Source organism: Acartia tonsa, chromosome 14 (genome assembly GCF_053477335.1).
Source record: "Acartia tonsa isolate MP-2025a chromosome 14, ASM5347733v1, whole genome shotgun sequence".
Classification (NCBI taxonomy): Eukaryota; Metazoa; Arthropoda; class Copepoda; order Calanoida; family Acartiidae; genus Acartia; species Acartia tonsa.
In genome coordinates this window covers 8,642,114-8,669,467 of record NC_137273.1, presented here as the reverse complement: position 1 = coordinate 8,669,467, position 27,354 = coordinate 8,642,114, and the positions used below count along the sequence as shown (strand labels likewise).

Genomic DNA, 27,354 nt, shown 5'->3' with positions numbered 1-27,354 from the left:
TCTGATGTGTTTGGTCTGTTGGTTTGTTAAGGTCAGTAGGGAATGCAATTATGTTGTTTGATCTATAGCTAACCTTTCGTACCTACATATGACACTTTCTAAATCAATAATGTGGTCGGATTTTTCCAGCACTGTGTTACAGAATTACCTATGTAGTCTTTCTATATTTATTTATCATGAATGAAAAGGCGGATTTGAATGCATACTTAAAAATATGACCTCTAATATATTTTAATCAATCTAAATTAAAGAGATCAATCAAGATTTTCAAGATTTCTTTAAAAAAAAAAAAATGTAGGTAGGAAATATCCTTATAATAAAGTAAAAGGATGTTTATCTGTCTGTTTGTCTGTACCGAAGGATCTCGCTAACCGCTGAACCGGTCGGGTTCTCCTTAACAGGATAGCTTCTCATAAGTCCCGGAAAGGTTTATAACTATCATGGGGGAGGGTAACACCAACTTCCCAAGAGAATTATCAAATTCGTCTCTCCCCTCCTTTAAATTTTTTTTTATCTAAAATTAGAAATGGGGGGCGGGGGTACTTTTTCTTTTAAAATATAAAATAAGAAATTGGGTTATCAAATTCGACTCTCCCCTCCTCAAGTGCCCCCAGAGGCCTCTAGGGGAGTAGCCGCTAGAAGAGGATATTGCATTAGTATTATAAAGGGCTTTCCGCGGATATAGAATGTACAATTAATTATAAGATTAATCTTATGATTGTACATTTTTATATTCGTAGAAAGCTGGATATAATACGATGCTAGACATAGTTTTTTCGTATGGATGAGAACCGGTTCCTATCCACCGGATTCGAATGAATACGAGAATAGTTATTTCTCGTATCGTATTATAAACGGCTTTCCGCGGTTATAAAATGTACAATTATAAGATTAAAACCAGTTTTTTAGCCCCTAGGTGCCGTAGGCACGGGCTAAAAAAACTGGTTTTAATCTTATGATTGTACATTTTTATATTCGTAGAAAGCTGGATATAATACGATGCTAGACATAGTTTTTTCGTATGGATGATAACCGGTTCCTATCCACCGGATTCGAATGAATACGAGAAAGGTTATTATTAGACTTTGAGTATAAGTGTAATAAACAGCCCAATGACCCCTACCTCCCTGACTAATTGTTCTTATTGGTATATATATATATAATTACTTGGATACTGCACCAGATTTTTCACTTCTCTAGGAAAATGGTACGTCCAGCTGGGTGATTTAACGCGTCCATTCATTAATTAACTTTACCCCATCCCCTCTCTTCCTCTTGACCAATAAATGCACACTATATTAGCAACCTAAATTGAAGACAAAATATTCCCTGTCATAATATCCACGTATCATATATCCATTCATGGCAATAATCAACGGTTAACAAGGACATTTATATCGAAATTACATGATGTGCAAAAGCAGTGTCAAACCAATAATATTAATTGACAGAAGAGGATGTTAATCCTTTTTTTCTAAGAAGGCATTACCCATTTTTTATCCAATTTGATCTGGGTGCTTCTACCTCCCCCGGCAAAAGTAAGGGGAGGGAATACACCCTTTTAGGATAAACCTTCTAAAGAAGGGCCTTGAAAACAGCTAAGGGGAGTGTAAAGCTAAAAAGTCACAACACCCCTTAATTTTTGGGGAAATAATCATGGAAATTAATTAAAACTATATGAAACTGGTAAGCTAAAGTACTTTAAAATTGTGACAGAGTAACATTCGGACGGACGTACACACATAATCGGTTCCATGACAAACGTAGGAGTCTCAAACGTCGGAGTGGACAAACGCAGGAGTGTTAAAATATTAATTTTATTAAGTATTTCTATATAGATTAGATTAGGTTAAGATATAAATGAACAAATAAGCCCTTCGCAAGGGTAAGGCATTCAAAAAAAACCTATAAGATGGTCTAAAATAGGTTAGGTTAAGTTAAGTGTCCACTCAGACGTTTGGGACTCCTGCGTTTGTCATAGGACTTCATACCCTAGTTGTAGAATATCTGCGCTTACAACAAGAACATTATTGTCCTTTTTAGTAGCACAGCAACAAAAGAGTATTAAAGAAAACATTAAAAAAATATTATGCTATTCACTTTTTTTTTGGTATTGTATTGGAAGTATAATAGTGTGATGCGTTTGTGAACTCGAACCTTTATCCTTTTTGTTTTCCTTATCATTAATGGCAGTTTAGAAAGCGCCCAAGTTTAAATTAAAGTTCATAATTGAACGCGGCAATCAAAACAACGCTTGCGCTTAAACCAAAACAAAGCTAGCGTGGCCATCTTTAATCTTTCTTTCAAGATGTGCGGAATATCTGTGTGATAAAAAACCATGTATATTCAAAATTGTGGTGTTATCCGTACTGAAAAATACCTTTGAGTGCTTCCCGGCTTGACAAGATCAATGACCTCGGTAAGAATTCTTTCTTTAAGCATTTATAATAGAGTGGAGTGATTTTTTAAGACGGCAAATTAATCTTTTCATTTTCACTAAAATTAGACCAAGTAATTAATTTATTTTTGTACCAGAATATTTTAATAGTAGTCTATGATGATTTTATTTATGAATTTCAAACTCGCATTCAATTTTGATTAATTTTAAGCAAAAAATAACCCTAGCTTTTTATACATTTTGAAATATAATTTCGAAGTCACGCAACCTTTTATAAGGAATAGATGATTGTTCCAAATAAGAAAAAGATTATTTTCTTTTACAAGATTTATTTTATAATGTATTTAACATTTTAATATTTGATTATTAATTTTGTTATTTTCTATTTCAGCATGACCGTTTTCATACAATAAATTGTATTAGTAACTATGCTGGTTTTGATTCTTGTGGGAAGTACCAGGTTTCGTACGTTTGTACGTAAAGATCTGGTAAACGGTCAGCCAAATGCCGTTGTACCGAAACAATGAAAACGGTCATGCGAGTCCAGTCAGCCAGACAAAGCCAGTGACAGTTACCGTATGTGTTGAATGTGAATAAAATTCTACACATGACTATAGTTGTAACCAGTGTTAACAAAAGTGAAAATGGCACCTAAAAAGACTAGGTATGAATTATTGTCGGACAGATTGCCTAGGGCAGTTGAAGTGATAACCGAAGAGTTAGACAGAGTGATGCAGGTAGTTTCAGATACCGCAGACATCAATGTTAATCTCGGCAAGGAATGCATCCTTGTTCATGATGCGAACTTAAATCTTGAACGTACCATGAGCGGTTTTCAACAGCTGGATGTGTTAATCCAAGATGATAATAACCTAAAGGATTTTTATAGTGACGTTATCATGGCACGAAAGAACTATAGCGAGTTAAAGCTTACATTAAATGCCATAGATGAGCTAAGAGCGATAAGCAATGAGGTCTTAGTTCTTGGTGATGATCTCGCAGCTCACAAAAACAGTTTGCAACAACGTTGTATGCAGATAGTGAAAGTTATTAAAGGCGATTACATACCTCTACCAACTAAAATTATCAGTGATATGACTAAACTGATGGAGACGCTGGCAAAGGCTAAGCAAGAGCCTGTTACGCCAGTCTCGGGTGCCTCGGCAGATCCTATGCTGCCGTCATTTGGTGCTCAATCATTTGCTGCCAGTCCGATGTTCTCGCCTCATGGGTACATGCCACGCCTAGACGAGAAACTCCTTCCCAGCTTCGACGGGCAAGAATATTCTTATGCGCAATTTAAGGAGAATTTCCAGAAGGATAAACCGTTGAGGCTGCAATTGCAACAGATTGCCACGCATGCAGCGCAATGGACGTATTTGGACCAGCTGTTCAAATCTAGAATCAGACAGATGTTGTGTATTTACAACAACTGGGACAAGAAAGGTAAATTGTCCGAGAGCAGCCAGATTGTCAGCGCTCTAGCCGAGTTCTCAGGTGCCATCAACCAGCTCGAGCAGATAACCAAGGCTGATGGTAAGGACGCAGTTTCTACAAGCCAATGGCTCACAGTTTTATTGTTGGAGATGTTATCTAAGAAACTGCCGAAAGAGTTTCAGGATAAACTCGACCTTGCACTCGGGAGCATGGATGTTCCCGACGTGCCTAAGTTGCTGGATATATTAGAGCAACAACGTGGCGCATTATTGATGCGCAGCAGCCACGGCTTGGACACGCCGTCCAAGAAGAAAGGTAATCCTGCGGCAGCTGCGGCCGCCGTAGGTAAACCTGGTACACCTAGCAAGTTCAAGAAGAAGCAGTCCTGTCCCTCAGATGGCTGCAGTGGTGATCATTTTTTGTTTAAATGTTCAAAGTTTACAACCATGTCTGTTCCAGAACGGAAAGAGTTTGTGATGAAAATCGGCGGGTGCCTCTTGTGTCTTAACAAGGGGCACCGCGCCTCAGAGTGTCCGCGTGCTGAGAAGCTTGGAGGCTGCAGGATCAACAATTGTGGACAGAAACATAACTCGTTGCTTCACGAGTCCGTCGCCCAGGTTTCAGCTGTTTATGAAGCGCCATTTTTGGGTGAGAATAATTATATGTTGATGCTCCAGAAGCTGGACGCCCTGGATGTCTACAAGAGGAAGGTGCCTGTGTCCGGGATGTGGGACACAGGTGCCAACCTCACCATGGTTACACAGTCTATTGCCAAGAAGTTGCAGTTGCCCTCTACTGGACGTGTAGCTACTATTTCAATGGCTGATGGCAAAGTTCAGTCATGCCCAACAGTTAAGCTCTGCCTGGTTGACCGTAACAAGAACAAGCATGTTATGGAGGCAGCTGTTGTTCACACAATTGGACACACAGACGGGCTGCGCAGCATGGACCCAGCCGCCACAGCTGCTTTGTTTGATATGAAGCCACAGGACTTTTCATTGGTGAATGGTCCACTTGATATTCTCCTTGGGCATGTTACGCCCACGACGTTTCCGGCGGCGGATAAACTCATCGGCGAGTCAAGATTGTACCGCAGCATTTTTGGCACAGGTTTCCTTGTTGTTTCTGCCAATGGAAAGCCTGTCAGTAAGCCAGTTGTTTGTAAAGTTACTAAGTTGGAAGTTGCAGCGTTAGACTTCCTATCGTTGGAGTCGTTAGGCGTGCAGCCGCCGCGGCTGTGCAATGGTTGCACGGGCTGCAGGCACTGCCTGGCACTTGCGTCAGGCAAGTCAGCCGTTGATCAGCGAAAACAGGATCTGATAAAAGAAGGTTTAACATTGGATCTTGTGAAGAAGGAGTGGACGGCAGCTTACCCATACCGGCTGCCAACACATACGCTGCCGAACAATTCGCGGCAGGCGTATAATATTGCGCTACGTGATCGCCGGCGCATGATAAAAAACGGCAAATATGACGTATTCTGTAAGGTGTTCAAAGAGGCGGTGTATACGTCAAAGCCACGCCACAAGACTTAGCTTATGAAGGTCCAGTTTATTTTAATTCATTAGTGACGGCCTTCAAGGACAGCATTTCTACCCCGTTGAGAATCTGCGCAAATTCTAGCTTGACCTGCAATGGGACAAGTTTAAATCACATTATGATGGACGGCCCACAACCTACCTACACATTGTTTCACAATCTTATTCGGTTCAGAAGTTACAAGTGTGCCTGTGTTTGTGATGTCTGTAAATTTTACAATTCTTTGGCGGCCACATATGAAGAATCGCAGCTGAAGAGAGTGTGGTTTGCAGAGGAAGAACATGCCAACCCCGAAGTTTATTTGACCAAAAAAATTAACTTCGGGGAGAAATTGGCAGGCGATTTTGCCGTTACAGCCCTAAGACTTACAGCACAGATTTTTGGAGGGCGCAGCCGCCAAGATGTTCATGACGTTTATGGATCTGAATACATGAAGGGAGCAGAGGTAGTTGCGAAACAGGACCTGTGGAGAAGTGAGCAACAACCTACCGGTTCCAAGTTTGTGCTACATCAGGATGCTCCAGCTATCAAGCTGGAGCAGTGTACCTACATTGATGACCATACTGGCGGCCACAATAGCAAGCCAGAAGCCGTCAAAATGGTCGAAGAGTTGAAGGAAATGATTGAACCTGGCAACTTCAGCTTTAAATCAGTTATTTATTCTGGAGATGATATTGATCCTGTTAAGGTACTGGGCATTCAATGGGCCCCCAGAGAAGATGTTCTTACTTTACCTGCTCGGGTGAATCATGGCGCCAAGATAAAGGGCCGAAAATTGCTGGAGGACCTTGATCTGTTAGATTTATGGAGAGCCATGCCAGAATGTGTAACGAAGAGAGAGATTTGGCGGGTCGTACAACAATTGTACGATCCCCTTGGCCTCATGTGCCCACTACTCCTGAAGTCCAAGCTTATTCTTCGGGAGGTTTGCATAAGTGGCGTGTCATGGGATGAGCATGTTCCTGCCAAACTGAGAGATGACTTTGTTGACAGTTTGGCCGACAGGGCTAAGCTTGGAGAAGTGCCATTTCAACGTTCATTAGTTCCTGATGAGCCATTGGGGCTCCCAACCATCATTGGTTTATCTGATGCTTCAAGTTCAGCCTACGCAGCCATCATCTACCTACGTTGGCCAACGGCCAGAGGCTTCGAAGTGATTTTGTGCAGTGGCAAGAGTCGAGTGGCTCCTGTTAAGATTGAGTCTATACCAAGACTAGAGTTGTTGTCATGCTTATTAATGGCAAGATTGGCGGACGCAATTGTCCGAGCCCTGCCGTTTGCAGTGGCAGGCAAGATGTTTTTTAGTGACAGCACCTGCGCCATATCGCAAATTGTGAGTGAATCTGTGATGTTAAACATATTTAACAGTCATCGTGTGAGTGAGATCCAGCAGCTGACCAGCCCAGAGGATTGGCGCTGGCTTCCTACTGATCAGAACGTGGCAGATCTTGCCACCAGAGGTGCTTGTACCATTCAAGATGTTTCACCAGGATCCAGGTACCAGGATGGACCTGAATGGCTACGCTTGGAGCAGGACCAGTGGCCTGTAAAGACGGCGGGTGAAGTAAATCACCCCATCCCGGAGGCTGAAATGAATCAGCGCATGGTCAGATTGAAGTGTATGGCCGTCCAAATAGTAGATACTGATTTCTGGAGAACTTTAGCACGACGTACCTACAGGCAGGCACGTAAAACCATGCAGGCAGTGATCAGAGCTGCCAACTGTTTTAAATTGTTGCTTGTTAAGAAACGAGTTCCGGCCAGGCAAGAGCCGATGAATGATTCGGTTCCAGCCGGACAAGAGCTGACGGGAGTTTCGGTTCCGGCTGGACAAGAGCCGATCAGAGTTGCGGTTCCAGCTGGACAAGAGCCGACGGGAGTTTCGGTTCCAGCTGGACAAGAGCCGTTAAGAGTTTCGGTTCCGGCCAGACAAGAGCCGATAGTTGATTCTAAGTTTTATGGCAGCCACACTTTTTCAATTACCTACCTAGATATTGTGTGTGATTTATCCCTGGCATCATACAATCAGGAGAAAGAGATGATTATGGAGGCTGAAGGTAAATTTGATAGTCTTCAACCTTATTATCACGAGACAGAGGTGTATTGGCCTATCGTTGGTAATAATGGCTATTATCCTGTTCGTAAATTCCGAGTCCTCAAGATGAAGTCCCATGGTGACGAGGCCTTGGAGGCAGCAGCTGAGGGAAAGAAGAAGCTGTTCAAGGATTCCCCTGGCCTTATTTTGATTGATCGTCACAATAACCTGGCAAGACTGTTCCTGCAGCAAGCCCACGATGAACTTGGCCATGCCGGTCATAGAAAAACTTTGGTACAAAGTCGCAGGTATGCTTGGATATCACGTGGCCGCCAAGAAACTATGAAGGTTGTTAAATCATGTTCCAGTTGTTGTCTAGAATATGCACGTCGTTCAGCCCCAACTATGGCAGACGTCCTGCCCAACAGGTTAGAATCTTCGGTTCCATTCTTCCATGTTCATCTTGACCTTGCAGGTCCGATGGAAGTTACAAGGCCTGGAGTCCGCACCAGGAAGAATCCAGCCAAGTACAAGGTATGGTTGTTAATTGCTTGTTGTCGTTTTTACACAAGCAGTGTTTATTGATGTTCTGCTGGATTACAGTACTGAGGCTGTCATTATTGGCCTCAGAAAGCTTCAAGCATTCTACAATATGCCCAGAGTTGTAACTACAGATCGCGGCACAAACTTCCTTGGCACGAAAAGAATACTTGATGAAGTTATGAAGAAGTCTGATGTGAGTTTTGAGTGGCACCTTGTACCGACTGGCGCTCATTCGTATGTTGGAAGTGTTGAGCGCCAGGTCGCCATGGTCAAGCGTGTCCTCAATAAGAAGTTGTGTGGAGCTGTTGTTAATCACAATGAGTTGTTGCTGCTGACAGCTGAGACTGCAAGGGAATGATGTTAATACATGGAGAATCATATCTCCTGCTGATTTGTTGGGTGGTAGAGCTAACGATGGAATTTGCTCGTTCGAAACCTGTTCCAGAGATAGAATTACACGTCATTTGAGCCATCTGGAGGAGCTGACTAGACAGTTCCATGAAGTCTACAAGCAGCAGCTGCTGCCTGAGTTATTGCGCACGGTAAAGTGGAGACGCAATCAAGTTCCGCTGAGCGTTGGAGATGTTGTTCTTGTTGACGGGTGCACCAACTTGGTCAAGAAGTATCGCCTCGGTAGAGTTCATGATGTACGTGGCGGTGGCCGTACAGTTGTTGCCCATTTCAAATTGTCCGATGATGTTGACGCCACGGATAACAAGATTTCTGCAAGACGATTGTTGAAAGTAAACCTACCCCAAGATGAATCCCAAGACGATTAAGTATTTTTATTAGTATCGTTCTTTTCGCGTATTTTTTTTGACTTTCAACAATTGCGTATTTTTTTAAATTTATAATTTGACGCAAATTTCTGTACAATTTCGTTTAAATTTATAAATGAGCTCAATTTTTTATTTCCAACGCATAAAACTAAAGTTTTCTATTCGAATACACAAGTTTTCTTCACGGATTTGTTTGATCGGGACCTGGGATTTTTTCGCGTAAAAAATCTTAGGTACGTATTTTTTTTAATTTTTGGATGCGAAGCATTATTGTCGTTCCTTGTTTAACAAACATGAAATATGATATGTATAGATAAGAATAAGAAATGAAACACATTTGATCATTTTAAAAATATCTTTTTATATTACATGCATTACAAAATAATTTAATATTAACTATATATTAAGATTATTATATTCATTTTCGTTCTGAAGATTACCTAAAAAACAAAAAAGCAGTAATTTTATGAACATAGCAGATGCACTTTGATTTGTTTGATTTACTTTGAAGAATAAAGCCCAATAGCCATGCTATCCAGGGTGTTCCAGCTCTGTTTCCTCGGCCGAACAACCTAGATAGCATGAAAACTAAAGCTTAAATGATGTTTGATATTGAAAGATTCTTTTGTAGTTTCTTTGATTTATTGATGATTTTAACTTAAGAACATTTTTCATTCTATTTTTTTCAGAAATGTTCGTGAATTGAGCCCCGCGCCAGGAATCCTGTTCACGGTTACACAAAAAGAAACAAAACATAACCATAAACAGGACTCGTAGCACGTGGCATTAATATAATTGTAGTGCGTCGGTTTGATCTGCAATCTTTCGAGGTTCAGGTTGAACTGAGGCCCCAATTGCTCTTAATTTTAAAGACTGTATAAATAAGTACACGGAAAAGCTTATTATCTATTCAGCCAAAGAGAAATTGCCAAATAAACACTTTTTGAGACTTTTCTTTTACTTTGAGCTTAATTTAAAATTCGCATATGCAAAAAATGCAATTTTAATTTCATTTTGATGTTTTATTGATGAATTAATACAGTCCTTTTTTATGTTCTTAGATTTAAGGATATTTTATTTTGATGATATGTTTAGATTAAGGATAATTTTACTTTATTTGATTATTCTGTTTATCTAGATTTAAGGATTATTTTCTTGTCTATCTTTTACATAAAGATTTGATCGAAGAAAGATTTTACGTATGCATTTTCACTTTTCTTTAGCAAAAAAGATTTGTTTGAAAAGAATTTTTTTTAGTAATTATTCTTCTTTTATTAAAAAGATTTGAATGAATTATTTGATGGTTAATGCAGATTATGTTTAGCATTAAGGTTTATTCTAACATTAGAACAATATTATTATCATTATTAATGATTAGGTACCTAATTAAAGTTTGGGTACTTATTTTAAGTTATTATTATGTATTGCATTACATGGTCTAACAAATTCAAATAACTATTTGTTTATTTCGAAAATTTGTGAGGCCATGAGAATAAGTGTTATGAGTGAGTAGTGAATGTGTAAGCTTTCAATGAAGAATGTTTTATATCCTATTCCTTTATTCCTACATTTTTGTGGAATTGTGTCATTTTGTGTTAGTACGAGTATTCGTGAATATCATTACTAGCAAATTTGAGGCCAGAAGGCCAAAATTTAAAACTCTTGTAATTTATGTGGTTTTGAATTGTGACTTTTGTGGACATTGTCTGCACACAAAGTTGAAAATTTGAGTGGTGTAATGTTCGATTCCCCACTTTCAGGCGGGTGTGTATTGGAAGTATAATAGTGTGATGTGTTTGTGAACTCGAACCTTTATCTTTTTTGTTTTCCTTATCATTAATGGCAGTTTAGAAAGCGCCCAAGTTTAAATTAAAGTTCATAATTGAACGCGGCAATCAAAACAACGCTTGCGCTTAAACCAAAACAAAGCTAGCGTGGCCATCTTTAATCTTTCTTTCAAGATGTGTGATAAAAAACCATGTATAGTCAAAATTGTGGTGTTATCCGTACTGAAAAATACCTTTGAGTGCTTCCCGGCTTGACAAGATCAATGACCTCGGTAAGAATTCTTTCTTTAAGCATTTATAATAGAGTGGAGTGATTTTTTAAGACGGCAAATTAATCTTTTCATTTTCACTAAAATTAGACCAAGTAATTAATTTATTTTTGTACCAGAATATTTTAATAGTAGTCTATGATGATTTTATTTATGAATTTCAAACTCGCATTCAATTTTGATTAATTTTAAGCAAAAAATAACCCTAGCTTTTTTATACATTTTGAAATATAATTTCGAAGTCACGCAACCTTTTATAAGGAATAGACGATTGTTCCAAATAAGAAAAAGATTATTTTCTTTTACAAGATTTATTTTATAATGTATTTAACATTTTAATATTTGATTATTAATTTTGTTATTTTCTATTTCAGCATGACCGTTTTCATACAATAAATTGTATTAGTAACTATGCTGGTTTTGATTCTTGTGGGAAGTAGCAGGTTTCGTACGTTTTTACGTAAAGATCTGGTAAACGGTCAGCCAAATGCCGTTGTACCGAAACAGGTATACTGATGATTCTTAGGATGATTGGGTGTACTATTATGAACTAAACTCATTCATTTAAATATCCGGGACCTATATTTGAGTAATTTTAATATATATATAAGAAATACTAAATATTTTTGAATGTTAATTTGTTTCTGTTACTGTATTTGTCGATGTTCGTTTGTCTGACCATCTGATATGTTATAAGCTTTCCTTTTATGGATGTTGTCATCCTTGTTATATTTATTAAGATGTATTATGATGACTTCTTGACACCTTCTAGAGTTATATGTACATTAAGAGATATAAGTTTTCCGGAATTTTATTGTAGGGAGTAGATTTGAAATCTCCATCAAATTTTAAGTATTTTTTATAAAATTAGTTTTTTGTAAAATTCTTTATATAAAAGCGAAAATACATTTTAAGTTAATTAATTTTGACCAATAGGATAGGTGGATTTTAAACTACCTGCGCTCTAATTGGTTGAATGATGTATGACATTCAATCAGAGCGCAGATTTTTTTAAATCCACCAATCACAGATGCCAAAATTAATTAACTTAATTTTATTTCCGCTTTTATATAAAGAATTATACAAAAAACGAATTTTATAAAAAATCCTTAAAATTTGATGCAGATTTCAAATCTACTCCCTACATTACAATTCCGGAAAACTTATATCTCTTAATGTACATCAAAAATAACTTTTAGATTAATTACAATATTTTATACTAGCGGCTTCGCCCCTAGCCTCTAGGGGCTTTGCCCCAAGAGATAATTAAAAAAAAGTACTCCTGGTTCTGCTCGTAGTTTAATGTTGGTCCTCAGAAAACATTTTTTTTTTGGGGGGGGGGGAAATTTTCATTTTTTGGGAAATTGGGGGTGTCCCACCCCCAAAGAAAATAGTTTAAAACCACTAAAGGACCAATAGGTATATACCCTGAAGAGTAGAATCCGATCGGTTCAGTGGTTACAAAGATCTTAAGGGACAGACGGACGGACAGACAAACATACATCGTTCTACTTTGTATTATAGATAAAAAAATACATTTTGGTCAATTTATAGAATCGCAGCAATCCTGTGAAATAAAGTAATGTCCGTAAGTCTATCATTGCTACTAAAAACTTATCTTTTTATTATCTATTTTCAAAAGGTAAAAGGGCATTAAAATCATTCTATTTTTATTTTTACATCTTTAATATAGTTATTGCTGCGTTACTTTAAGTAAACATGTCTAATTAATGCATGTAGCTATATACGATGATTTTCCACATTGTTCCTATTGATCACTCCTACTTCCATTTAAAAAAAATGAATTTAAGGGGGGTGGGTTGTAGTTACTTATCCCCTACAAGGGTTTTCTAACCCTGCAGGGCTACCCAGTACCAAAAAAAATTGCCTAACCTCCTCCGCAATGTTTTTAATTTATTTTACAAATAATTGGATGGGGGGTGGGGTGGGGAAGGGCGGTTCAGTGCTCGACAAGTTATTAGAGGGAAATTGACCTATATATTTGTCTATATAAATTGATATTAAGTAACTCTTTGATATATATCTGAATAGGCTAATTTGGGTTATTGTCAAACATGCTTTTGGATATACACGAAAAAAAGAATGAAAACGTCAATAAGAGCTAAGCTTAAAAAATAAAACAAGTAAAATTACGTTTAACAGATTATTAAAAAAGTGAAAAAAGATGGTGATTTACTGCTTCGTATTATAGACAGCTTTTCGAGGATATTAAAACTAGTAATAATTGTATGGTTTTTATTTTAATATTCGTGGAACATTGTCTTTAATACGATGCTATACACATTTTTTTTCAGTATGACGGAGAACCGGTTATAATCAAGTGGATATTAATCGGCTTCGTAGCCATACTAGAAAGATACTTTTTGTGTGGCTGACCCTTCGATAATGTTTCTTTTTCGTTGACTTAATACAGATGGGGACTTTTGTTTAATTTTAATAGTGTGTTTATTAAGTTGAGTGTCAAAACGTTTCAACCACTAATTTTTATGTACAGAAGGGGTAATTTTGTCTATCATCATTGAAGATGTACATCAAAATTTCGGCCATTGTCTTGTCCCTGTCTTTAGATACTGACTGAATATAAAACTAATTTTAAATTTCCAAGTTTGTGTATTGATGTCAGTTCCTATAATAAATTTTATATTTCATCTTCGCGGCGTATTCCCTAAAATGCCTAGTTAAGCATTGAACACCCCCCCCCAGTCCAGGGGCGTCCAAGCTTTTTTTTTTGGGGGGGGTAAAAAATTTTAGGGGGGGGGGTAATTCGTGTTTGGGGGGGGTAAAATGGCGCGCGAAGCGCGCCGAAATTTTTTTTTACCCCCCCCAAAATTTTTACCCCGGGGGTAAAATTTGATTGGGGGGGGTAATTACCCCCCCTAAAGTCTGTTGGGGGGGGTAAATACTCCCCCCAAATCTGTTGGGGGGGGTAATTACCCCCCCCAAACTAATTTACCCCGGGGGTAAAATTTTTGGGGGGGATAATTTAATTATGTAAAAAAAGCACCTACCTAATCTATTAAGTTAATAAGTACTATCCTATAACATAAAGTAGTAAGTAAGGTTTATTTGACTATAGCTTCAGATTTCATTACTTTTAATACTGAGTTCTCCTTTTTAGGAAAGCTTCACATAGATCCCATGATGGTTCCACACTATTATAGGTCAATCCTTTGAGTGGTTTTAGGCTATTTTTCTCCTCCCTTTTTACCCTTTAGAAAACACGAGTTCTTAGATGCTAAGGGCGCCACTACTATTCAAATATATAGTAGTATCTCATTCTTTAGAACATAAAAATACAATAATTAACTCACTAACCAATGAACTAATATGATTATACTTTAAAGTGAAGCGTCTTATAGGTCCTGGTAAGTTTTATAACTAGTTTTGAGACACCCTGACATCCTCCCAAAAGAAACGCCTATAGAAATTCTTTTTCATTATTTAATGAAATATTTAATTTAGTTAGGTATCTATTTTATGGAATCTTCAGTGCTTTACAATTACATCATAGATCCCCGGGATGGTTTTAGCCCTTATAAAGGCCCAAGCAAATAAAACATGATCAAACTATTAAATTTTTTGTTATCATTGTTAAGAACTGTTTTAACTGGTTAAACTATATTGGGGTATAGTCCCTTTTGTGGCAACGCTCTTTAAGGGGCGTTTCTTCGTTTTTTTCACACAAGCTTCTCTCCTATTTCTAGCCCCTGCGGGGGGCCAATTGCTTAACCATGTGGGGCAATCACCTAAACCAATATAACCTATCCTAAAATAAACTATCAAAAGCCATTTAGGATATACTTTTCATTAACTATTAGGAGACCAAACGAGGAACATAAAATATATTACACCTCAAGGCTCGAGTCACACTATTTTTTTATATTCACTTTTTTTAGGGGGGGGGGGAAGGCGGGGATTACTCCCTCCCCCCCCCCCAAAAAAAAATTTTCAGTAAAATTTTTTTTTAAGAACATTCAATTTGGGGGGGGTAAATACCAAAATTTTTTTTTTAAAGAACATTTATTTTGGGGGGGGTAATTACCCCCCCCAAAATGGTTTGGGGGGGTAAATACCCCCCCCAAAATCGTTGGGGGTGCCTACGGCACCCCCAAGGTAGGGGTAATTTTTTTTGGGGGGGGTATTGTTCACAAAATTTTGGGGGTGCCTACGGCACCCCCAAAATCGTTTGGGGGTGCCAAATGGCCCATTACCCCCCCCCTTGGACGCCTATGCCCCAGTCCCACTTATTTATAAAATAAATTTAAAAAAAAGATAGATGTTGTTTGTATATTTAGATCAGCTTAGGTTAGATTATATTGTTTACTGGCTAGTCATCTGCAGTGTAAGGGCACCCGGCATAGGAAAATAAACAAACAAACCCACTATTTTATCAATGATAAGGGAGGGGGTCATTCCTTGATTGGTACTTTCAGAGAAATCACCATCTATTCTATATGTGCTGTAAAATCTTATCAGCAAAGTTGATTTTATAAACCAACTAAATTTTAATAAAGATGTAAAAGTGTTTGCAATATGCCACAGTGATTTGTAATCACTTGCCAATATTTCTTTGCTAGTTACGCTTTTTATTTTTCTTAGAATTGCGAGAGGAATGGACGTTGCATACTTGTTTTGTCATTCGTTTGTGAGATATAGACAGACTTGCATAAGTTAATGATAGAGTAGATTCAATATTTAATTCAAAATACAAACAGTTTTTTAAGTATTTATTTATATTGGATTAAATGCAGTTTTTGGGTAAATAAGATTAAATATGTATACTTTATTTAGAAATGGTTAAATATATTAATAATTCAAACTACTGATTATTTAAGCTGGAAAGTTCTGAAGTAGCAGGATGTCTGTTTGTATGTCAGGACACCGAAGCAGTAGGATGGCTGTCTGTTTAATTAATACAAAGGTATTAATTAACTATGCACTTTGAAGGGGTGGAATATCTGCCTGTGCAAACTCGCTAAAGTAGTAGGATGTTTGTAAATAGCTGAATTGGTCTAACAAGACTCGACCCCAAACCAGATAGTGTTCTGTGTAAGGACTCTCAATTGCAACTGACTTTAATACATGTTCTCTTTACTCTTCCAGAATAATTGAGAGTAATTAAAGAGTAATTAAGAGTAAAAACTTAAACTTGTCTGCAACTTAAATATATGACATTTGCTTAATTGTTTTTTAATATTATATCAAATCATGAGTGGTCAAACTAAAGTGTCCAATCTTTTCAACCAATGATATAATCTATAGTAATTTTGTTGATCATCATTAGAAATATACACAAATTTATCGGTCCTTGTCTTATCCTGGAAGATCCTCGGATTTCTGCTAAACCAATCTAAAATTAAACTAAAGCTAACTTAAAAAGAATAATTAGATAATAATCAAATGCATGACCTTTTAAATGCACTACCTTTTTCTAGAAGTTCTGACTGTGCATGGTACTTTGGTTGCGACTTTTTTATATAGGGGAGATATCTAGGGGCTTAGCCGCTAGTTTCTCATAAGCAGCTGAAGTAAATTTATTTACTGCTTTGCATGTGCGTAATTTTGTGTAAAATCAATCATGTTGAAAATGAGAAAGTTTTATTCACAAACTCTAAAACTTTTACCATTATCTACACAAGATACCGAGAAAATATCGTCAAAACTTATTTTAAAGATTTGTACTGTGTATACATAAGCTAAATTTCTGTAGATTGTTCTTTATCTAATAACTAGCGACATCTAGGGGAACTAGAATTTTTTTGGTGGGGGCAGGTTTTTTTTCTTGGGGCAATTTTTGTTGGGAGGGAGGTTGGGGCCTATGAGAAGCTACCCTGTAAAGGAGAACCGTATCGGTTCAGCTGTTAGCGAGATCCTTCGGTACAGACGGGATATGTGACTTAAAGTAAGGAATCTAAAGGGATAAAACAATGGCTGATAAATTGATGTGCGTCCCCAATGAAGATACATAAAATTATCTCTTCTGTAGATTACATTTAGTGGTTGAAACTTAATGAACCAACCAATCAAACTTCTATGAAAGTCCAAAAAGTTGTTGAGCCAACGAATAATAAAACGTTTTAATAAACCTTGGAGACTAGAGCACTAAACAATTCATTGTCCCCTCTTTCTCTCTCTGGTTCCTACCTAATATTATCGAAATAATTCTGTGAGGGGTACCTATCCCCTTCCTTTCCCTTTCGGCTAATATTCTAATTGCTAAAAGCATACCCACTATAAAAAAACATATTATTTTCTTCTATAATATAGCTTATTCTGATAGATGGCAAGATCTTTCGGTACACACAGACAGACTCATATACATTCTGTTACTTTTATGTAAGGATAAGAAATATTTTATCAATTTTACTATTTATTTTGCATCATTATTGAAATATAAAATCACATAAATGGCAGTGCAAACTAGATTATCTAATTGGTAGCGCAGCTGTTCTATAACTTGGGCTTGTATATCTTTACGTCCCAAGAAAATGACTACATATATATATCGACGGATCTTTAAAACCTATAAATAGTATATAATTTATATCTCACAATTTTTAATTTTCTAAATCTAAAAATTTTGTAAATGTAAACTACTAAGTATAAAATATAAATAAAAGATATCTTTGGATTAATGCCATGTTTTCAAGTACAATTTTGTTACAATTAAATTACACTATAAAATTGCTGCGACTATAATATTGTGTTAAATATGATTTGTTTTTCGGTAACATTTACTTACATTAATTTGACTATTAGTGAAGGGCGGCTTTTAAATTAAAAATGTAAAAATAATATAAAAAAAAATAATATTTATCAGGGACGTCCAAGATCATATTGTTTTTAGGTGGGGGCTTATAATATTTTTGAATATCACTTTAAGTGCTTTTAACATACCCCTAAACTTTTAAAAATTTACATGGGTTGGAAAAATAATCCCCCAAAATAAGGAAGTTTCATAGTTTTTTTCTATTACAATATAAAATTTCTTGATTTTTTCAATAAGATTTTGATATGAAAATAAATATTTATCTTTTTTTAGTGCGGGACTTTTTATTCAGAAAGCCGCAAAATAATAGCTATGTATTGCTAGGCTCAACTATGATATTGTTAAAAAAGTTTTATTCAAAATTTCTGAAAAAAAATTTAATTTGCAAATTTAAAAGTACCAGGTTAATTTGAGGGTTAGAAACATTTTTGTACAGTTTTATCTTAGAATTTATTACTAAAATAAGAAAAAATGTAAAAATAGATTAATAAATTGTATAAAATGATTATTTGCATAAACTTTCCAAATCATAATTGTTTTTTTAAATTTTATAAAAATGTATCAAAGGCACTTTTACAAGTACATAATTTTATCGTTAATCAAGAAAAAAATTGAATCGTCTTTCAATTTCAAACTTTACTTGAAGATACTGCAACAAGAAATAACAAGAAATTAAGCAACTTTGATAAACTTTGTCATCCTTATTTAATTAATATCTATCTCTAAATCACGTAACTTTATTCAATTAGTGTCTATAATCTTTCAAACATTGAAGGATCTGTATAGATAGGTTCACTTGGATCCTGCCATCTTAGCTCCCCGCCAGGTTGAACCTGATATATATTTATAAATTAATTTTGATAGATAGATAGGCAAATAGATAGATAAACTGCTCTATATGCGACATAAATATATAGGTAGATGATTATGGATATATATAAATTGAATAATTAATAAGTAATTAAATACATAAGCTTGGTAGGAATATAAAAGTATACATATAAGTTTCTAAGGATGGATAGATAGATAACTAAATGAATATGCAAATAGATAATATGATAGAAATATAGATATAACAAGGATGACAACATCCATAAAAGCGAAGCACTGAAACGGTATAGAGTTGCTTCGCTTATAAAAATGTACTTTGTTGTCCCAGGAATCAGTATACCAAAAGACAGATCAAACAGATAATTAGATAACATAAAAATTTGTTGTTAAAAAAGTAGAAAATTAACATGTTTAAAATGGACGTACGGACATTCTGGTAATGATTATAGAGTTGCTTTCTAAATCGTACCTAACTACTACAGGAATCATCATGCAAAGTTTAAAATCGATAGGACAATTCTAACATGCCTAAATTAACTAATAAAAGCTATCTATCTCGGACGGACGGACGTACGGACGGACCAACCCTAATTATAGAAAAGCTTCGCTTTTACAAACTACTCCTCAGTATAAAAAAATAAATATAGGAAAAAATGTAACAATGTTATTATGATAATATTCGCATGTACTTTGTAAACGCATTTTATTGGTTAGGGGTTGATTTTGTTGGTAGTTTTTCCCTAACAAAGGCCTTGCAGACAACCTTTTGATTGCACGACCTTTGTAATAAAGAATAATACCTGTGTATGTCTTGCAATCATTACAACTTATCCTTTGATTGCACGCCTTTTGTCTTAAAGATTAGTTACTGTGAATTTCTTGCAATCATTATAACTGACCATTTGATTGCACGACCTTTGTCCGAAAGTTTAATACCTGTGAAAGACAACCATCCCTTTGATCATAAAACCTTTGCATGAAAGATTATTACCTGCGCATGTGAATGTGCCGGTGGTAAATATCTCTCTTGAGGATTTCCTTTGGATGTCTAAAATCAAAAAGAAATTTCAATTTATTATACCTTTCAAAGGAACTTTTAGTAATCTTTAATTTTTATTCCTCCTATAAAAATCCGGAATTATTTGTTTCAACTTAGCGTAGCGTAAGGGACTTACAGACGGGCGAACAGACAAAATTAATTTTATTTTAGGTTCGCTACTAATACATAATACTATACCTTGTTTTTAACCTTGTGTGGAGGAAGGCTGAAATTATAATCATGACCGCCATATTTCTTCATAATTTTTCTATGTCGCCTATAATTAAACAATAATAAAAACATCAAATGGAGGTGTTAGAAGATCAAGAATTTTCAAAAAATTTAATAATAAAAAATATTAAAAATCTACACAAAAAATCATCGTTATTTTGTTATGGATGGATGATAATAGAAAAATTATGTTTTAGAGTTGATGCTCAATAAATATACAAGGAGATTAGACTAGGAAGAGATGTGGTAATGGACTATAAATTGGACGAAGCCCAATCTGTCCCACTTTTGAGCAAGACGATTTCTATATGACGTCATATAAAGAAAAAATAAAAAAAGGGATTTTTCTTGCTCAAAAGTGGGACAGATTGGGCTTCGTCTATAAATTGCATTGGTATTCAGAAAATTTATAAAAACGTACTCTCATATGATTGCTTTAAAAAACTAGGGCTAATAATTGAATCTTGCTTGGTCGGTATCAGCTATCGATGTCCAAACTTTTAACTACTTAAGGGGTAATGTTGTTTATTGTCAATGGGTATGTTCATTGTATATTAATTCTAGTCTTTTACCCTAAGATCACTTTTTTCCAAGCCTATAGATCAAATGTTAGAATTTTAGAAGCGTACTTTTAATATTTGGAATATCCATAAATCAATAATGCATAATTATCTCGCAGTGCAGAGAAATGCACGAAAAAGACCTATTTTACGCGTTTTTTCTTCAGTGAAGCTTTCCCTGTACATAATTGGATCTTGGCTATTCCAAATTATTTGTAGGCCTTCTTATGCCGCTTAAAATGGTTGCGGGTATGATCTGTACGTTTTGCCGTTTGTTAGCTAGCAGCCTTTAAAATTCATAGATTTTTGGAAATATTGTTTACCAGCAATATTTTACCGTGAACTGCTTAATATTTTAATTTAAAGAACCCACAACTTTGAATTTTACCTATAAATACAAGCAGACACTATGATGAGTAGGGTGAGTAATGCTCCTAGCAGGCACAGTCCACCAATCATAGTTGTGTACACGTCTTGGGATAAGCAGACATCTGATTTCTGACTTGATTGGATTATTTCCACGTTTTCATCCTGAAAAAAATAAACTGTAACACAGTAAAAGTAGAAAAATTATCACAAATACATTTAGTAAACGTTTTGTAGGTACTTTCCTTTTTATTTGTCGCATGTTTTATCTCGCTGCATAGAGCCTACAATATTAGTGAACTGTGTGATTAAAATATTCAAATCAAAAGAGCTCTTCAACTATTTATTAACCAATGTACCTTATCCTATTTACTGTGTCACTTGCTTAATAAGGCAGTTGTCGGTAATAGAAAATCTTGGGAATAGTTCCTTTGGAAGCAACGCCTCTTGAGGTCTTTTTTTCGCAGTTTCACAGTAGCTTTTCCCCAATTTCTAGCTCCTGTGGGGGTTCTAACCCTGCGGGGCCAATTGCCAAACTCTGCGGGGCAATCACTTAATCTAAGATAGCCTATCAAAAGCTACTATGAAAATATGAAGAAACGCCCCTTAATAGGCGTTGTCACGAAAGGGACTATACCAAAAATATTTTATATGAAGAAGTAAGACATGATAACGCAAAAAGTTTTCAAATATTTTACCTGGGGTATACTTGCTCTGGTTTCATACACTCTAAACATTTCTCTTACTTCAACCTATATATATATATTATAAGTAATCATGTATATTTCAGTGATAGGACAATGATCGATATATTGGTTTACATCTCCTGATGGAAACCAAAATTAACCTTTCTGTAGATTAGAGGAAAGGCTTGGACACTACCATAATTGAAACAACCAATCAAATATTCAATAAAAGTACCCTAAGTTTTAGAACCAAAGAACAAGATAATGTGGTAATGAAACTTTAAGTAAAAGTGTAATTTACAGTCCCATGTCCTCCCCTTCCTCTGATAAATTTAGTCAAATCTATTTGATTTTTAAAAAAATGAGTTTCTATTTCTTTTCAAATTATATTTCAACTTTATCTACAAAGGCAGTTCTCAACACTTAAAAAAAAGCTAATAATGATAACAAGACATCATTTATAGGACAAGCATTTGTAAAATATAATAATAAAATGCATAAAAGTCCACACAAAGCATAATTAAAGCAGTCAAGTTATTTTGCGACAAACCTAAATTTTGATTAGACTTCTGAAACAAACACCTTCAATATTCAAAGCGCGATTCCAATCTATGTTAGTTTATGTTTGTATGTTTACCTGATTTGACTCATCAAAAGTTTGGTTACTGGTTACATCTCTTTTCCTTCTTTCACTATGACTGAAAAATATATTAACTATTTTAAGATTTGATCTTCAGGGATAAGACAATGAACGATAAATTTATGTACTACTATAATGATTGCCTGTTTTATAGATAAAAATATTAGTAAAAAAGTTAAAAAAAACAACCATCTAATAAAAGTACCCAAAGTTTTGGCTAACAAATGTAAAAAGTATTTATAGCATTTTGAGAACTGTTATAATTTCCAGGTAAATGGTCCCCTCCTCATAACTACGTCTACCCCCTCCCCCCCTACCCGATTTCTTTTTGTTTTACTATTTTATATAAGTTTGATTTTGTTGATGCGTATAAACTCAATAAAATCCGCTTTCCTCACTCACTGACTAACTGTATGCTATTAGAGTGCCCTCAGAGTCAAAGCTAGTGTAATTCAGTGTAAATTTAAATTTCCTCTTTGGTGAATGTAATTTACAATAATAAACTTTATATTAAGTTGTACATTAAAGCATATTTTTTTTATTGCTAAAATTTCCAAGAAGGAAGAGCACATCTACGCATCTATAATCATTTTCGGTCTTGCCATACCTAGAATTGTAAGCATTATCTTCATAAGTCCAAACACTGTCACCATCCCTTTTCTTACGTCGGCCGAAACTGTCGTCCCTTCCAGACGGTCCGTCACAGACAGCTGGCCGACATCCGGTTCTACAGGATCTGTAAATTAAGAGAACTAATAACGAACGAGAGCAAGTGATGTCAAGCATATTTTAAACTTTTTTAGAGGAAAAAAAAACTTTTTTTTGTTGTAAAATCTATGAGTAAAATAAAAATTAAAACAATGATAGATAAAATGATTTTTGTCTAAATAGTCTCTCAAACGTTTTGTTGAGTTCAAAGTGTATTAAAAATATCATTCAATGCCGTATGAGACAATTTCACACAAATATTACACGTTTAAAAAAATTACAAATTACCGTCTCTTTTGATATATGTGACAAATGTATATACTTTTTATATATTAAACTATTTTTTTACATTTTTACAAGACCAATACTTAAACATTTTTCGTTCACTTATTTCTATTTGTAAGAAACCTAGTAAATTTTACGAAAAAAGTTTGATAGAAGGTATTGTATAATTAGCAAGTTTTTTTCAAGATAGGGGTAAGATAAGCAATCAGTTGTTTAATGATAAGAGTAAGGCAAAGGGGCAGGGCCAGTTTGTACTGTTGTAATAATATGAGTTAATGGTAATTTGATACATTTGTAAAGTAAAAGTAAGATTTATGCATTTTTAATGAATTATTAAAAAAACTATATAAGAAAATCTTTAAAACGAGAAAGACATTTTAGAATTGGGTTCCTTCCAGTAGAAAAGCTCGACCTAACAATAGCCTCAAATACCAGAAAGTTGGGTTAATGTTCGTTTGTCCTACCGTTTCAATGCTTAGCTTTTATGGATGTTGACATACTTGTTTCAAATAGTTTATTTTTATTCTTAATGATAACATCTTTAAAACGACATTTTAGAACCGGTTTCCTTCCAGTAAAAAAGTATCATACCTAACAGTAGCCTCAAACACCAGAAAGTTAGATTCAGGTATCTTAAATGCATTAAATGTTGTCTCCAAGCCATCACTGTTTCTATATACAAATATTAGCAATAGAATTAGTAGGTAACATTTCTATAGGAAAAAAGAACAACAATATAATTAAAGGAAGTTGCTGAAAATTCAATGTACAGAGTGCAAAAAAAATAAGTTTTTCCCATGCAATTGGACCAAAAACATACTTAAAACAAACTTTTTAAATAAAAATGTATTCTGTCATATATTGTAACGTAATCTTATACAATTATCCTTCATATCAGAACAATATAAATATTGTGGATCATCTATAATTAGGGTGAGAGCAATGTAAATTTTTGAAAAGGCATGTAAGGAGATACGGAGAGTGTCATGTATGATGTCAAAAATACGTCTTAAAAGAAAGGATGAGAGGAGAAGTTGGAATGGAAACTCCTAAAAAATAGATGGATTTAGACGCATTTTTATGACGTCACACTTGACACTTTCCATATCTCTAATATATAGAATACATTGTGTATGCGAGGGGGATGGGAATAGGGGGAGGCGGGGTATGTTTTATACTTCCTCTACGACTCCGTGTGCTCGTCTATAATAGCATTTTCAAAAGCGAAGCTTTTTTAAAAGCGAAGCTTTTCTATAATTAGGGTCGGTCCGTCCGTCCGTCCGTCCGTCACGGATAGCTTTTTTCGGTAATTTAGACATGTTAGAATTGTCCTATCGATTTCAAATTTTGCATGGTGATTCCTTTAGTAGTTAGGTACGATTTAGAAAGCGTAGCAACTCTATAATCATTACCAAAATGTCCGTACGTCCATTTTAAACATGTTGATTTTTTTTACTTTTTTAAATAGCTTTTGTTGTTAATTTAGGCATGTTATAATTGTCCTATCGATTTCAAATTTTGCATGGTGATTCCTGTAATAGTTAGGTACGAGTTAGAAAGCGTAGCAACTCTATAATCATTACCAGAATGTCCGTACGTCCATTTTAAACATGTTGATTTTTTTTTACATTTTTAACAACAAATTTGTATGTGACCTAATTATCCGATGGGTCTGATTTTTGGTATACTGATTCCTGGGAGAACAATGTACAATATTATAAGCGAAGCAATTCTATAATCAAGTCCTAAAAATGTAAGTATGTCAATAATCATTATTCTGTATCAAGCAGTTTTTCAACAAATTTACTTACAATTTTGCTTTGACTCTTATACATTCGCATTCTGATTATTCAGTTCTGACATTGTACAAGTGTTAATGTCCGTTTGTCCTACCGTTTCAGAGCTTCGCTTTTATGGATGTTGTCATCCTTGTTTTCTCTCCATGTTTTATCTGTTTACCTGGCAAGTCCAAGGGCAGGAAACACATATGGATCAGTTGGACAACCTCGGGAATCTATCAATTCCACAGCTCTAAACAGGATTAAAAAAGGATTAAATTGGTTAAATGTTAGAACTGTCCAATTAAGTTCAAACCGTACACAATTATTCCTGTAAAATTGGTAAAATTTTAAAAGCATAACTAACCTATATTGTTACCTAATAGTCTCTACGTATATCTTATGATTTTAATTTGAGGCATTTTACTTTTACATGAAAAAATATTCTTTTTATTTTACTCATATCTTACAATACAAGAAAGCTTTCAATAATCAATCTAAATGTTATCATATATTTTTGTAGAAACCTTTGCAAAATTAGTATTTTATTTGGATCTACTGCAGTTCACGGTAAAATATTGCTGATAAGCAATATTTCCAAAAATCCATGAATTTTAATGGCTGCTAGCTGCCAAACGGCTGAACGTACAGATCATGCCTGCACAATGTTTTAAGCGTCATAAGAAGGCCTACAAATAATCTGAAATAGCCATAAATCATTAATGCATAATTATTTCGCAGTGCAGAGAAATGTGCGAAAAAGACCTATTTTACTTTTTTCTTCAGTGAAGCTTTCCCTGTGCGTATTTGGATCTTGGCTATTCCAGATTATTTGTAGGCCTTCTTATGCCGCATAAAATGGTGTGCGGGTATGATCTTTACGTTCAGCTGTTTGGCAGCTAGCAGCCTTTAAAATTCATTTATGGAAATATTGCTTACCAGCAATATTTTACCGTGAACTGCAGTAGATCCTTTTATTTTTAAAATATTACTATATGCGCTGCTACTCTTTATTTGTTGTTTGTATGTCCTATTATTTGATGATGTTGCATTACCTGTCTGAATAAGGATCTCTAGCAACCACATTCGTAGCAAAAATATCCCTAAAAATAAACGTAAATTAGTTTTTAATGATTTTTGAAATGTTTTAGCCAGACAGAAAGAGAAAACTAATGAATGACTTCGGAAAAGCTGCTGAACGAAAACAGTAAAAGTGTCTGACTATGACGTCATAAAAAATTAACAATTAACCAATGAGAAGCCAGTATTCACAATGGTAAAATATATAGCGGCCTCTCATTGGTTAATTGTTATTTTTTTTCTGACGTCATAGTCAGACACTTTTACTGTTTTCCAGCTGAACATGCTGAATTTAGAAGAAAAAAATAAATTTTGCTAGGTATAGGTGTGCCATTATGGATACTGTGAGTATTGGTGCAAAAATATGACGTAACAAAAAAATTAGCCAATGAGAGGCCGTTATTGACCAATGGTAAAATTTATTGTGGACTCTCATTGGCTAATTTTTTTTGTTACGTCATATTTTTTGCACCAATACTCACAGCATCGCTATTATGTTTTTTTTTGCAATCAATAAGTAACGATATGCAGTACTAACGGCACAACAGTTACATGCTGCTAATTATTAAAGGAATTGGCTTGCACAGCTGGTATTGTCAGGGTGCTGTGTACACTCCCGTACATAATATAAAATTCTTGTCCCCTTGGCTGCCTTAGAGGGTAGTATCAAGGGGATGTGAACCTTTGTCAAGGGGATATGTAGGGGTAATATACCTAGCGTGGAGTATTATCCATTCCCATTAATTTGTCAGGGATTTGATATAACCACCTTTTCCAAGATTATAATCAAAGTTAATTAATACCTGAGTAAATTTTCTCCTTCTTGTGTTTCAAGTTTAAACTGCAATGGATCTCCAACTGCAATAGTTGTAGTAGGCCTCTCCTGAAAAAAAAGGGAATGTTAACAAATCTACTCTATAATTCACTTTTTTGCCAATTCCTCTGTCCCCCATGTTCAAATGTAATTTTCTCGGATGCTTTTTAAGACAGACTTTACGTGAAGTTTATTTATACAAATGAGTTTATAGTACTTAATTTACTCGGTACGTCGGTTTGTCGGTCATGCTTTAGATGATATAATTTAATACCTGATATCTGATGACTAATCTAACTCTGCTATCCAGTGTATGTTCTGCAGGTAGGTATTCTATTGGTACCGGTTGTCCACCCCTAGTAAAGATAAGCGCAATTAATTTAGCACAATTTTTACATCAAAAGTATTACTAACATAAATATGTAAAACAATAATATTTTTAGTGACATATAATTTGTAAGAGTTGTAAGGTTGTATTTCATTAAATTGTGACCCTATAGCCATCTGTTGGCAATATTCTGTACTAATATTTCTTACCCAGCTCAAATATAACCAGAAGTAACAAAAGCTGATACATAAGTACACAGGTTGCACGTACATGGTAGGTTGTATTTCATAAACCTGTGACCCTATAGCCATCTGTTGGTAATAATTCGTACTAATATATCTTACCCAGCTCCAATGTAACCAGAAGTAACCACAGCTGAGCCAGGTGTACGGGTTGTACATGTCAGGTTGTATTTCATATCCATCGAGGTC

General features: G+C 35.2%; 2 protein-coding genes across 2 annotated transcripts in view; one reads left to right on the top strand and one right to left on the bottom strand.

Annotated features, from left to right (window-relative positions):
- Window positions 1-27,354, top strand: part of LOC145306408 (uncharacterized) — a 458,128-nt gene that overhangs the window by 203,088 nt on the left and 227,686 nt on the right. The gene's annotated exons all lie outside the window — the stretch shown is intronic.
- LOC145305768 (uncharacterized) lies at window positions 17,161-27,352 on the bottom strand. The gene is made up of 13 exons (XM_080147561.1): window positions 27,268-27,352; window positions 26,870-26,951; window positions 26,585-26,664; window positions 25,757-25,804; window positions 24,883-24,954; window positions 23,515-23,595; window positions 22,538-22,666; window positions 21,928-21,988; window positions 21,303-21,356; window positions 20,627-20,769; window positions 19,646-19,724; window positions 19,400-19,456; window positions 17,161-18,410 (listed from the first exon to the last, which is right to left on the bottom strand). Exons 1-13 carry the CDS (start codon window positions 27,345-27,347, stop codon window positions 18,330-18,332), a joined length of 1,047 nt encoding a protein of 348 aa, XP_080003687.1. The 5' UTR covers window positions 27,348-27,352; the 3' UTR covers window positions 17,161-18,329.

Excerpts from the sequence above, each read along its gene's own strand:
- LOC145305768 (XM_080147561.1), bottom strand. The coding sequence starts at position 27,347 with ATGGATATGAAATACAACCTGACATGTACAACCCGTACACCTGGCTCA. Across the intron at positions 26,952-27,267 it reads TCTGGTTACATTGGAGCTGG|GGGTGGACAACCGGTACCAA; the intron begins GTAAGATATATT and ends TATCTTTACTAG. Across the intron at positions 22,667-23,514 it reads GTGTTTGAGGCTACTGTTAG|ATCCTGTAGAACCGGATGTC; the intron begins GTATGATACTTT and ends CTTAATTTACAG.